A 15,055-nucleotide genomic window follows, 5' to 3' on the forward strand; every position below is an offset into this window, starting at 1 on the left:
GAACAGATGCATACGTCCCATTCCCATCATTTTCGAGAGGTTGGGAAGGTTGCATACCTTTAGCCGTTTCCCTGACGGAATTGGCCTCTGAATCCATGGTGGTGGGTTTAACCACCAATGCCGGTTCGGGAGAGTTCCTAATTCCCTCAATTAACTCTTTAAGCATGGTCTTGACCTCATTCGTCCTGGACGTCTTGAGTGCGGCCATAGTCGTATTCAAGTCGTCCCTTGTGATCGAAGTCAAGTCCATGCCCTCGGTTTGTGCACGGGGAACTCCCTCATCATCTTCCATACTCTTCGGGTGGTTAAACCCTTAATAAAGAGACGTGGCTCTGATACCAATTGAAAAGATCGATATGGTTGACTAGAGGGGGGTGTGAATAGGCAACGACCACTTTTTAATTAATCTTAGCAAGTTAGGGTAAGCAACATACGGGTTCACAAAAATAGCAACAACGGGGTGAACCTATATGAAGCTAACAACAAGAACTACTAAGACAAGTAAGAGATAGACAACAACATAAGCATACACGAAGTAAAGGTTAGAGATAACCACAAGTGGAACCAATGAAGACGAGGATGTGTTACCGAAGTTCCTTCCCTTTGACAGGAAGTACGTCTCCGTTGGAGCGGTGTGGAGGCACAATGCTCCCCAATAAGCCACTAGGGCCACCGTATTCTCCTCACGCCCTCACACGATGCAAGGTACCGTGGTTCCACTATAGGTGCCCTTGAAGGCGGCGACCGAACCTTTACAAACAAGGTTGGGGCAAACTCCACACAAAGCTTGGAGGCTCCCAACAAGACCACAAAGCTTCACCACAATGGAATGTGGCTCCGAGGTGACCTCAACCGTCTAGGATTCTCAAACACCCAAGAGTAACAAGATCCGCAAGGGATTGGTGGGGGAATCGACTTTTCTCTTGGTGGAAGTGTAGATCTAGGCCTTCTCAACCAATCCCTAAAGAATCAACAAGTTTGATTGGCTAGGAAGAGAGATCGGGCACTTTTGAGCTTAGGGAGCAACAATGGAGCTTGGGAGGGTCAAAGGTAGGGTTCCACAGCTAGAAGAACCCCTTATATAGTGGGGGGGGGGGAATCCAACCGTTTTCCCACTCACAGCCCGAGCCTAGCGGTACTACCGCTGGCTGCAGCGGTACTACCGCTAGCACTCCAGCGGTACTACCGCTGGGCCCATGGTAGTGCATAAGCACTACCGGGCCAACCACCGCCAAGAAAGTCTTCGCAAAAAGGTCCGTCGAAATACAATCGCTAGGAAGGCGGTACTAAGCTCCTGGAGCGGTACTACCGCTGACCAGGGGCGGTACTACCGCGAGCACAGCGGTACTACCGCCAGCACTAGTGGTACTACCGCGAGCACAGCGGTACTACCGCCAGCACTAGCGGTACTACCGCTAGGGCGAGCGGTACTACCGCTAGGCACAACGGTACTACCGCTGAGGAACCATTTGCTTAGAGAGATAAACACAAAGGCGGGAGCCACTCCAAAGTTGCAGGTAAGGGGAAAGGAGATAAAGTGTGTGCGTGCAAAATTGATTCCACCCAAGCCTTTTCACTACGGGTCCCCTCTTAATAGTACGACGTTCCTATGACTCAAAGAAAGAGAATCGTAGAGTACACCGTGCTTCTGTTCCATGGAAAGAGGGGGCGAGTCGTCTTGTGCCGTTTACATGTGTTATCTGAAATCTTAACACACATGGTTAGTCCTTTGCGGTACTGTCATCAATCACCAAAATTACTTAGGCATAAACTATGCCCTAACACCGTAGGGATGAAATGAAGTGGAAACATTGTGCTTTTTCGGAGGAAAAATGAAAATAAAGAGGAAATATGAAAACGGAAATGGAAATTTTCATAACGGAAATGGAAATGGAATATTTAATGTGAAAACGAAAACAAAAATGAAACAATGTTTTCGGTGGAACATAGGTGGAAACGGAACTTTTTGTTTCCGTGAATATGAAATTTTCATTTTTTGTATAGGCGTGTGGCTACTTTGTAGCCCAACTACCAAAAACACACAGAATGACACAATGGTCATAATGGGTCATTTGAGACCCAATTATCACATACGTACTTAACTAACCCTATACATAATTGTCGAGTACTATTACTATACTATGCTAAGGTGTCAATATAATCATATTATTTTTAGTCATGATAACATTTCATTATATTATTTGTTTTATGTTTATTTCTACACGACTCAAGGGTTTTAAATTTCCGGACAATGCCCACTTAAGTTTCTGTGTCTACTATGTATTCGCTCTATGTCTGTTTCTGATAGTATCTGTTTTCATATTCATTTTCGGCGTTTTTGTATTCGTTTCTGCAAAAGAAAATATGAAAACAAATTTGATAGCTCCATTTATGTCCATTTCCGCTCAGTTTTGATCCCTAGTTTACCGTGTTTTGGTGATGAGGCAGCGAAGACAGGGAAGGCAAGTTTCCTTTGTTAGGAGATATACTACTATGATAATGGCAACCAATGCACATTCTCAACCACATCAAAGAAGAACATGGTGGCCACACATCTGGAACAAACCAGAGAAGAAACATGCCATATGCATGGGAGGGCACTAGAGTCGTACTAATCACGACCACGACGAGGAAGAAGACGGTAGCCCGGGAGCTGCTCACACTAGAGTCGATGGATGGTCGCCACTCTGACCACCATGGCCACGCGGTCGTACCACACCCGTGGATCATGTTGGCAACATACACGGCCAAGCTGGTTCCTATACAAAGGAAAATGGAATAGACGGGTGCATTTTTGCTTGTCACGCTGAATTAAGTTTTCTTCATTTGCATAAAGTTTTGCTGAGAATTACGCACTCGGACTCTTCGACCGGAGGGCTGTAGAGATGTTCATGTGAACATTTGTGCTCTTCGGAAGCTTGAGTACATGCTAATTGTATGTTTTTCTCACTGAACTAATCTTACCATTTTATGAATATGCATATCTAACATAGTTTCCATCTGTACTGAAACATGATGTATCATTTTTGTATACTTATTATATTGTGCATATTTACAACAATTTTGATATATTAATGTATATATGTAGCAAAATCTGCAGGAAAGTCACAACTAATGGTGGGCACAAACTATTGGTAAGTGGAGACTGTCAGCCAACCTGGTGCCTGAGGCAAAATAATGGTCAAAGACAGGAAAGAAAATGAAGGCTCTCAAACCTTGTTTTTAGGGTAAAGTTTTCCATGAACATGTCCTGCTTTAGATAACCTCACAATAGTTGGTCATTCTTCTCGTGGTTCATGCATTGCTTAAAATGGATATTTTCACAAAGAATCTTGATGGGGAAAGTTTCTACTCACATACAAAGTTTCGCAAAGTAATGATTTTATGTGTTCGTTGGGGCGGAAATAAAATAAAACTACAACTTCTATATAGAATCGATTTTGTTTCTTTTGCACAAAAGGTCGTGGAAGTTATTTTTTATGAGACTTTTCACGTGCGTTTAAGATAAGGCCATATTTTTTAAAAAAATGGGCATTCTCGTATTGTTTGATCACTTCATATTTTCATTTTTCCGTTTCGTCTTGTTTGATCATTATATATATTGTTTGGTCATTATATATTTTCTTTCTCCCATAACAACGAGCACGGACATTCAGCATTCAGCCAGTAATAATAATAATCATATTTCTATGTAAGACTTCTACAAAAACTGTATGTACTAGTTTCTCTAAGGATTTCCTTGAACAGGAGAGAAAGTTCTTTTAGGATTGTAACTGCTCCACAGCTGTAGTAAACCGTTCTCAATTTGAATAGTATACGTAATTGTTTTTTGTAGAAACTGTACATATCAATAGCATCGCTCTATTCTAGTACTCAGTTTCTCCCACGCTTCGGCCAGCCATGTGATCTTTTTAGAGGTACACGTAGACCCTCGAACACTGGTCGCGCGCACATGAGAGTCCCTTTTTATACCCGGGTTTCTTCTCGGACATCATGGCTAGGTTGTAGCCGGAGCAGTTTATACTACTGTACTGTATACTCCAGTAACAAGACGTCGGTCGTGGATCCGGAACGGAATCAGCGACGAAGGACCGGTCTGCCTCGGCGACCGCGTCCCTTGTTTTGCCCGGCGGCCTGGGCGCCGGTCCCGCTGCCGTGCGCGGCGCCTTTGAACTGTTCCCGCCGCACGGCACGGCAGCGCCCATCCATCCCCCCTTACCCCATGCGCTGCGTGTATAGCGCGGCGAGGAGGTCGCTCCTCCATGTGCCCACTGACTCAGCGCTCTCCTGGCCCTGGGCCCTGGCCTAAAATACAGGTCGCCACCAACGTCTCTGGACCCTGCTTCGGTGACTCGGCGTGCCTTTCGCCATTGCCAGTACACCACCGCACGACACTCCACTCCACCGACGCATGCATTGCATATTCTACCGTTCGCCGTGCTGCCAAACTAAACCAGGCACGGACGAGCGAGAAATGTCCACAGGCAGGTGAGCGCCTGCGTCGCATTCATGGTACATGACATGACATCGACCCTAACTTGTTGTCAATGACCCGTTCCCGTCTAACCTAAAAGAAATGCCCAAGTGAAAGAAGAGAAACATCTGAAAGTGACGCGACCTACCCGTGGCGCTAAATTCTCCCTGCGGAAATGGGCGCGACACGGGTGACCGAGTCACCGGCGTACGGAGGAAGCGCTCCGGCCGACTTTCTTTAACCCGACAGCAGCGGTCGCCTTTGTATATTCATGGAAAAGAGAAGGCCGCTTTCGGAAAAGCCAGCGTGAAATGCCTACGCTCTCCTCTATGGCACCAGTAGTAGCCCGTGGCACGGCGTTAAAGCGAGCGCGAAACCTATTCCCGTCTGGCACAGTTGCTGCCTGTTGGATAGACGTGCAGGAGCAGTGTGGCCGTCCTGTCCTGCACATGGAAGAAGGAAAAAGTAAAGGAAAGGAGACGATGCATCATATGCACGGAAGGGAGAAGGAAATCGGCAGCGGACGCACTGGACGGATGTCCGGAAAAAAATTACGGGAAGTACGTAGGAATAAATATGCTACCAGTACCGGTGAGGAAAGTGGAGCTTTATTTTTCCGGTGAGGGGGATAGGACGGGGGGGAATGTTTTGAAAACGCAATTTGAAAGCAACGGGTCGCGTGAAGGCGTGAAGCCATCGGCAACGGCGTTCGTTTTCCGGGGGAATGGTGAGAGGGACCGACGGTGCTAAGCGTCCACGTTATCCCAACAACCCCCGTACGTATCCCAGGCTCATTGCGACGCGCCCAGATCGTCTGCGGCGCGCATCTCTGTCTCCTGAAACGAGATTGTCAACCATGATGAACTGAACGTCGCTGAGAAGTGATGACAAGTGCAGAACGGCCGCACGCACGCACGCACGCCGCCCTCACGTGACTGCCCGTCCGTCCGTTTGTTCGTTCATCGGAACCATGATTCGTTGGCAGGAAAATTTTTGGTACAGGATGGGGGAGGAGAGGAGAGAATCCCCTCATCAATCATCCTTGGCGTCAGGGCCCACGTGAGTGAGTGACCGTGCGAGATGGGGTGCACGTAAATGGCTAGGATCTAGAGTAGTACAAAAACAACCGTAATGGGCTAGGAAAAGAGAGGGAAGGGCGGCCGAGAGAGAAAGCGAAGCGAAGGGCACGCTCGCGTCGCGTTGCGGGGGCCCTGCCCGGTGGGAGCGCACCCGACCCGACCCGATGGATCTCATCTCACAGGGGAGGGGATCCGTTCCGACGCACACCGCACGCGCCCGTCGAGCTGTCCACCACCTCGCTCGCCGCCTGCTGAACCGGACCCCACGTTTCCCCGCCCACATCGCAACAGCCCACGCCACGCCTCCCACCACGCCAGCGCTTTCCGCACCCGCGTCCCTAGCGTCACTGACACGGCGACCACCGGCCGCGCAGACCTACACGTCGGTGACGTAGCGGTGTTGTATCGTGTGAACCCTTTTTTGTCCCAAGGGGAGCCGCTGGATGCGGATCTAGCGGCCGGGATACGTTTCGAGGTGCTGATACAGATCGCTCTGGCCGTCTTGGCGTACGCTGCAGACACACGCTCTCCTCCATTGCGCTACCACGGCACCAACCAACTGCTCGACGGTATGCCACCACACTAGGCCACTCACCCCACCCCCACCCCACTCCCCTCCTCCCCCTACCCGCAGAGCGCCGCCGCCGCAGCCGCCGAGATGAGGGGGCAAATGCAGCCGCGGCCGTTCATGATGCACGGCGGCCCGATGCCGCCGCCGCAGCAGCAGTTCGGGCTGACGGAGACGCGCCCGCCGCTGGCCGCCATGCTGCGGCCCCGCTTCAACATCCCGGGGCTCAACCCCTCCGCCGCCGCCGCCAATGCCGCGGGCAAGATCTCCTCCACCTACGACCTCGTCGAGCCCATGCGCTTCCTCTACGTGCACGTCGTCAAGGCGCGGGACCTCCCCGGCGTGTCCCCCACCGGCTCCATCGACCCCTTCGTCGAGGTCAAGCTCGGCAACTTCAAGGGCAGCACCGCCGTCCTGCCCGGCAACCACACCCCTTCCTGGCACCAGGTCTTCGCCTTCTCCGCCACGCACCTCCAGTCGCATCTGCTCGAGGTCGCCCTCAAGGCCAAGGATCTCGCCGGCGGCGACGACCTCGTCGGCCGCATGGTGTTCGACCTCTCCGAGGTGCCGGTCCGCGTGCCGCCGGACTCCCCGCTTGCGCCGCAGTGGTACAGGCTCGACGGCAAGCGCGGGGAGAAGCTCCAGCGCGGGGAGATCATGCTGTCCGTCTGGCTAGGGACCCAGGCCGACGAGGCCTTCCCGGAGGCCTGGCATTCCGATGCCCATGGGGCGGCTAGTCCGTCGGCCGTCGCCTCCACGCGCGCCAAGGTCTACTTCTCGCCCAAGCTCGTGTACCTCCGCGTCGCCGCCATCGGGGCGCAGGACCTCGTGCCCCACGACACGTCCCGCCCCATGAACGCCTCCGTCAAGCTGCAGCTCGCCGGGCAGGTGCGCCGCACGCGCCCGGGCGCACCGCCTGGGACGCCCAACCCGATGTGGAACGAGGAGTTCATGTTTGTGGCGTCCGAGCCGTTCGACGAGCCCCTGCTCGTCACCGTGGAAGACCGCGTCGGGCCAGGCCGCGACGAGCCGCTCGGCCGCATTATGCTGCCCCTCAACGCTGCAATGCCGCGCCATGACCACTTCGGCAAGCCCGTGGAGCCGCGCTGGTACAGCCTTGCGCGTCCCAGCGACGACGGTGAGAAGAAGGAAGGCAAGTTCGCGAGCAAGATACAGCTTCGGATGTCGCTCGACTTTGGGTACCATGTTCTTGACGAGTCGACTTACTACAGCAGCGATCTCCAGCCATCGTCAAAGCACACACGGAAGCCGAGCATTGGGATCCTTGAGGTGGGGATTCTGGGTGCGCGCAACCTGATACCCATGAAGGCCAAGGATGGTCGCACCACCGATGCTTACTGTGTTGCCAAGTATGGTCCCAAATGGGTGCGCACAAGAACCATTCTCAACACACTGAATCCGCAGTGGAATGAGCAGTATACCTGGGAGGTGTTTGATCCATGCACCGTGATCACAGTGGTGGTGTTCGACAATACACAGATTGGGAGCAAGAACGGTGATGCCCGGGATGAAAGCATTGGCAAGGTCAGAATTCGTCTCTCGACGCTGGAGACTGACCGGGTGTACACCCATTTCTACCCTTTGCTAGCTCTCAAGCCAAGCGGTCTGAAGAAGACCGGTGAGCTGCATTTGGCCGTGCGGTTTACGTGCACCGCGTGGGTGAACATGATGGCAATGTATGGCCGTCCCCTGCTGCCGAAGATGCACTACTCACAACCAATATCAGTGATGCAGTTGGACTACCTGAGGCACCAGGCGATGCAGATTGTTTCGGCGAGGCTGAGCCGTGCCGAGCCTCCTCTCCGCAGGGAGGTTGTGGAGTACACGCTCGATGTGGGCTCACACATGTTTAGTCTCCGGCGCAGCAAGGCCAACTTCTATCGCATCACTTCGCTGTTCTGTGGTTTTGCCTCGATGGCCAAGTGGTATGATGGCATCAGGAGCTGGCGAAACCCGATCACAACAATGCTGGTGCACATGTTGTTCCTGATACTGATCTGCTACCCGGAGCTCATCCTGCCCACCATCTTCCTCTACATGTTTATGATCGGAATCTGGAACTATCGTTACAGGTCAAGGCACCCACCACACATGGATACCAAGCTATCACAGGCTGAGTTTACGCACCCTGATGAGCTCGATGAGGAGTTTGACACATTCCCATCCAACAGACCGGCTGACATTGTGAGGTTGCGCTACGACAGGCTGAGGAGTGTCGGAGGTCGTGTGCAGACGGTGGTCGGGGACCTTGCGACGCAAGGCGAGAGAGCTCATGCTCTGCTGAGCTGGAGGGACCCTCGCGCCACCGCCATCTTCATATTCCTGTCCCTGGTCGTGGCCATCGTGCTGTATGTGACGCCGTTCCAGGTTTTGCTGGTCATCACTATGCTCTACTTGCTGCGCCATCCCCGGTTCCGCAGCAGGATGCCCTCTGTCCCGTTCAACTTCTACAGAAGATTGCCTGCCAAGTCCGATTCGCTCATTTGAGGCCAGAGCACCCGATGGAAGATAAAATGGGGGAACCCTGTAACATTGTCTCCCTCTCTCATTCTGTTCCTTCTGGTAAGCTTCAGATCAGATGTGAATATACTTGGTGAGTTGATTAATTAGAGGCAGTTTGGTGGCCCTGTAATAAGGTGTCGGTTTTATATGTTTTACTGTCTGCTTATAGTTAGGCAGATAGCGAAGGGAATGACCAGATAAGATCCCTTCATAGTTTTGGATGAACATTGTTGGCTCTGGGGTTTCTGGCGTAGAGCAGTGGGGTGGGGCACATGATCAGTTCCATTGTGTTATGTTAAATGTATTGGTGCCAGTTTTGTTAATTTCGTGTTCTGTTGATCATGTCCCTGGCCGTGACCATGTTCTTTCTGTAGTAAGTATATCCATGTGTTGTTCCTATCGCTTTCTTTAGAAATCTATTTATAATTTGTTCTGAGGCGTTCGCACTTTTTGCAGAGGGCATTGGGCAAAATGGACACAATTGACCTATAGACACAACTAATTCACATATCTATAATTTCTAGGGATTGTTGTAGCATGACGTTTGTTGTAGCATAGTTGGTGGAACAATATTGGTTGAAGTTCAGCATCGCATGGCACGGGAAATGTGCCGTGATCTTAGCGCGATCTGGTGTTACTCCGTGCCTCCGTGGTTCGGTGCAGGATTGTCGCAGCGGTTGCTCAGTTACTGAATGTGCAGCAATTTCCGTCTTGTAGGTGTTCGGTTTCTGATACGCACCGAAGGAACCACAAGAAAGGTTGCGCCCCGCCCCTTTGAACCAGGAACTTTGTTGTGTTTCCTCGACAAACAATATAAACCATGGAACCCTTTTCTTGTCGGCAGAACAAAAGTATGAGACCGTTTGCGGGAAAACTGAACGTGTGTGAATGCAGGACGGAGTATGTCGTCTGTAGTCTAAGTGGAGTCATCGGGTCATTTTCCACGGCAGTTTTTGAGATTTATTGTAGTAGTGACGCAATGATTAGTGTGGCCTACAGACATGGCTACACATTGCTGGAGGTACATGGCACGGTACTGTTCCTACCAGTGTTGAATCCACTATTCGCCAAGGGTCCCTGATTCTACAATTTGAGCAGAGCCGGAGGATAGAAAACGTTGCGGCAATGTTCAACTCCACATGGATTTTAAGACGCGGGAAATGTTATGTAGTTGAACTCGATGTATTTTTTTTCATTGGCATTGCAGGTAAAGTAGTCCATATGGAAACTTCAGGTGGTTCTTTATATAGTACTACTACAAATCAAACGAGTCAAGCACACAATAACGTAAGCAGAATCGTCGTAAATTCCTATAAGATATTTTTTTCAAACGAAGGGCTCTAAAGCTCGGGAGAACATTTAATTTGCAGGGCTCCAAAATGCTAAACTGTGTACAGATACATCCGTATCTATAAAAATCTGTTGATAAATACTCCCTCTGTTCCAAAATATAAGACTTTTTAGGGATTTTACTAAGAGACTACATACGAAGCGAAATGAGTGAAGCTATGCTCTAAAATATGTCTATGTACATCCGTATGTAGTTTATAATGCAATCTTTAAAAGGTCTTATATTTAGGAACGGAGGGAGTAGTATGGATCGAAGGAAGTAATATGTTATATTTACACACAAAAAATGACGTCATGGCTTGTCAATTTTAACATTTCCGAGCACAAAAAGAAAACCTACTTGTAAAGAGCAAACGCTATTCAGCTTTTATTTTAGGCAACAAAGGCTATTCAGTTTTTTCTTTGAGCAAAGTATAATCGAAGTCGCTCACATACACGAGCATACATTCATTCTTACGAACGCACGCACACACATCGTACTCCTATGAACATCTTCGAGAGATTCAGCCGACACATCATCTTGAAACTAACGAAGTCGCCATAAACGCCTTCGTAGTCGACGAAAACATCTCCTCCCACTAAACACACATCAACTGAAGACCTGAAATAAATCCAAAAAAATACAAGTAACAATGTCAAATCTAGAATTTGAACTCTGATGGGCAGCGGATACCAAAGCCTTCCTAACCATCCAACCACGAATTGATGTATTAAAGGCTATTCAGCTGCGAGGCCTCCGATTCAACACATGTTCGCCTAAAAATAGTTTGAGGCTTCACACAGGTTGGAGCTTAATGGACCGGGCCCACTCTGGAGATGTATGGCTCCTTGAACGGTTTGTTTTCTCCTCCCTTTTGCAGTCCATTTTCTCCGAAAACAGACACTTGATTTTTTTAATGCTGTTAAATACTTTGCACGGTAGGCAAAATAAATTAGATCTGTATTCGGAAAATGTTCAGTGTGTGCTACAGAAATCTTTAGAATATATTCTAAAAAGTTTGTTGTATATTAGACAAATGTTCAACATGTATTCGGAAAACGTTTAGTATGTGTTTGAAAAGTTCAGTTTTTATTTAAAAATTGTTTTCTTTATATTAAAAAACTTCACCATATATTTAGAATAAATAAATATATAATAAAAATAATTGATGGTGTGTGTTTGAAAGATGTTAACCATATATGAAAAAAAGTTCAATGTGTACTAAAAAATGGTGCATATTTTAAAAGTGCTCACCATATAATAGAAAAGGTTAATTGAATAGAAATATGATAATGAAAGTAAAAGTGCAAAGAAACCAAAAAACAAAAAGGAAAACATTAATAAAAATAAAGAAGAAATAACATAATAACAAAGCAAAAGGAAAACATTGATAAAAAAGAACAAAATAACAACGGAAAGGGAAAAGACAAACAAAACAAAATAAAAACGGAAAATACTGAATAAAAATATAACATGAAAAAACAAAAGGATAGAAAAAATGATGCAGAAACGCTATGAAGGAAAACATTAACAGAATTGCCCAAGTGGGCTAGCCCAAATCACCGTGCATCAGGGCATTTCCAGCCGTTTGGCCTTCCAGGGCCATTTTTTTCACCGGCAAGAGGTGAGCCGGCAGAAGTTTTGGGCCGTAGGCTTGTTTATTTACAACCGTCCCCCATGCCATGTGTTTTCCTTGCTTCCGATTGATGCATGTCACTTGTTGGTCTTGCTCCATCGGTGGTCCCGCCACATTCACATGAGAGAAAAAGAGAGGAGAGAGGAGAGAGAGATTCAATAATCCCATAGCCAGTCATGCAAAAGAGTAACGCCGGCGACCCCAGGCGCCCCCCAGGGGGCTGGGTTCGGCATGGGTTCGCCGACGCTATTTTTGGTCAAATCCGACGAAAAACAAGCTCTTGGGGACATGATTAGGGCATTTTTCTTTCGTTAGCGTAAAAAAACATGGTCCTGAAGGGCTTGTTGGGGGCACGACTGAAGATGCTCTTAGGCGTCAGGGCACCTATTTAACACCCATCCCTAAAAAACCCTATTCGACACCCATCCCTAAAAAACCCTATTCGACATTCACAGGGGTCAAGTAGGATTTCCATTCAGTTGCACAACATGAAAACCCATGTGTTGGATCTTTTTAAGTGAAACTAGGTTCTTTATTAAAACTCGATGATGTTCAGAATACAAATGATGTGTGGTAATACTCTAGCCACACATGGCGACCAACTCGCAATGAAACTGATGCCTTAACTAAAGAACGTGCTTCGAAATTACACTCCCTATCACCCTATGCTTAAACAAGAAAGATGCACCTACAATTTCACTTCGCATGTGCTTGATTTTAGCTAGTATTGTTCATAAACTGATGCTGCCCCTTTGTTGATGTTCGTCACGACCTAAACGCAGTCTCGTGCAATTACCACCCGATGGATATTGAGATCCTTAGGTAGAGCCATTGCTATTACACACATGAGCCTCCACGGATGTAACATCGACGTGACCATCAAAGACAGCAGCCGAGCCTAAAAGTTTCCTCTCTAATCCATTTTTGGATGTTTGGTAGAATGTATAGAGGAGGCATGAGTTCATACTAGCTTAACACAAATACACTAGAAGCATGCATGAAAAGGGGTGTTGAGATGAGCATGCATGGGGAGGGAACAACTATGTTGAGATGAGAATGCAATCAAACACAACATAAACAATGACCATCATTGTCCCTACAGATCATTGTTGCTCCACCCCGGTCATTTCACTTTTGCTGCACCCCGGTCCCTACCGCCATTGCTTCATTTCACTGCATGTGGCGGTAGGGTGTGTATGCCTACCGTCACAGCCGATCGCAGTAGAAAAAAGGTCAAATTTGAAAAAAAAACATAAACAAAGTCAGATGGGGCTAAAGTTATCAAAAAGGTTCAAAACCGTGAATTTGTCCTTCACTGGGTAGGATAGACCACCATCTACATTGAATTTCGTTGCCGTTCCTGCTAGATCGTTGAGAGCATTTGTTTGTCTTTGACGTCCATCGATACGCTAACGATTTTATATTACGTTCATGGATGATGTGCATATCATTAGACGCAATGTACATTCACGCGTGAAATAAATCATGCACGCGCTGTCAGAAGAGCCTATTTATGTTCCTACATATGAGATCCTCGGATACGTCCAACCACACTTCACACAACAACCCAAGCTCCATGCTTACCCCATAATTCTTCATAGTCTAAAAAATCAAAATCAAGTTAAAAAATAAGCTCAATGACATTTGTGTTGGAATTATGCCCTAGAGGCAATAATAAATATAGTTATTATTATAATTCCTGTATCAAGATAATAGTTTATTATCCATGCTATAATTGTATTGAATGAAGACTCATTTACATGTGTGGATACATAGACAAAACACCGTCCCTAGCATGCCTCTAGTTGGCTAGCCAGTTGATCAATGATAGTCAGTGTCTTCTGATTATGAACAAGGTGTTGTTGCTTGATAATTGGATCACGTCATTGGGAGAATCACGTGATGGACTAGACCCAAACTAATAGACGTAGCATGTTGATCATGTCATTTTGTTGCTACTGTTTTCTGCGTGTCAAGTATTTGTTCCTATGACCATGAGATCATATAACTCACTGACACCGGAGGAATGCTTTGTGTGTATCAAACGTCGCAACGTAACTGGGTGACTATAAAGATGCTCTACAGGTATCTCCGAAGGTGTTAGTTGAGTTAGTATGGATCAAGACTGGGATATGTCACTCCGTGTGACGGAGAGGTATCTCGGGGCCCACTCGGTAATACAACATCACACACAAGCCTTGCAAGCAATGTAACTTAGTGTAAGTTACGGGATCTTGTATTAAGGAATGAGTAAAGAGACTTGCCGGTAAACGAGATTGAAATAGGTATGCGGATACTGGCGATCGAATCTCGGGCAAGTAACATACCGAAGGACAAAGGGAATGACATACGGGATTATACGAATCCTTGGCACTGAGGTTCAAACGATAAGATCTTCGTAGAATATTTAGGATCCAATATGGGCATCCAGGTCCCGCTATTGGATATTGACCGAGGAGTCTCTCGGGTCATGTCTACATAGTTCTCGAACCCGCAGGGTCTGCACACTTAAGGTTCGACGTTGTTTTATGCGTATTTGAGTTATATGGTTGGTTACCGAATGTTGTTCGGAGTCCCGGATGAGATCACGGACGTCACGAGGGTTTCCGGAATGGTCCGAAAACGAAGATTGATATATAGGATGACCTCATTTGATTACCGGAAGGTTTTCGGAGTTACCGGGAATGTATCGGGAATGACGAATGGGTTCCGGGAGTTCACCGGGGGGGGGGGGGGACAACCCACCCCGGGGAAGCCCATAGGCCTTGGGGGAGCCACACCAGCCCTTAGTGGGCTGGTGGGACAGCCCACAAGTGCCCTATGCGCCAAGAGAAGAAAAATCAAGAGGAAAAGAAAAAAAAAGGGAGGAGGTGGGAAGGAAGGGGGACTCCCTCCCACCAAACCTAGTCCAACTCGGTTTGGGGGGGGGAGAGTCCTCCCCCTTGGTTCGGCCGACCCCCTTGAGGGTCCTTGGACCCCAAGGCAAGGCCCCCTCCCTCCCACCTATATATACGGAGGTTTTAGGGCTGATTTGAGACGACTTTTCCACGGCAGCCCGACCACATACCTCCACGGTTTTTCCTCTAGATCGCGTTTCTGCGGAGCTCGGGCGGAGCCCTGCTGAGACAAGGTCATCACCAACCTCCGGAGCGCCGTCACGCTGCCGGAGAAATCTTCTACCTCCCCGTCTCTCTTGCTGGATCAAGAAGGCCGAGATCATCGTCAAGCTGTACGTGTGCTGAACGCGGAGGTGCCGTCCGTTCGGTACTAGATCGTGGGACTGATCGCGGGATTGTTCGCGGGGCGGATCGAGGGACGTGAGGACGTTCCACTACATCAACCACGTTCTCTAACTCTTCTGCTGTACGATCTACAAGGGTACGTAGATCACTCATCCCCTCTCGTAGATGGACATCACCATGATAGCTTTTCGTGCGCGTAGGAA

The 15,055-nt window shown here is 48.3% G+C and overlaps 1 protein-coding gene across 1 annotated transcript; it reads left to right on the forward strand.

Moving 5' to 3' along the window:
* Positions 1 to 6,067: 6,067 nt before the first annotated feature.
* On the forward strand, positions 6,068 to 8,967 carry LOC123446687 (FT-interacting protein 3-like). Its single transcript, XM_045123249.1, has one exon. It carries the CDS (start codon positions 6,212 to 6,214, stop codon positions 8,627 to 8,629), a length of 2,418 nt encoding a protein of 805 aa, XP_044979184.1. The 5' UTR covers positions 6,068 to 6,211; the 3' UTR covers positions 8,630 to 8,967.
* The last annotated feature ends 6,088 nt before the right edge of the window (positions 8,968 to 15,055 follow it).

This window comes from Hordeum vulgare, chromosome 1H (assembly GCF_904849725.1).
Source record: "Hordeum vulgare subsp. vulgare chromosome 1H, MorexV3_pseudomolecules_assembly, whole genome shotgun sequence".
Taxonomy (NCBI): domain Eukaryota; kingdom Viridiplantae; phylum Streptophyta; class Magnoliopsida; order Poales; family Poaceae; genus Hordeum; species Hordeum vulgare.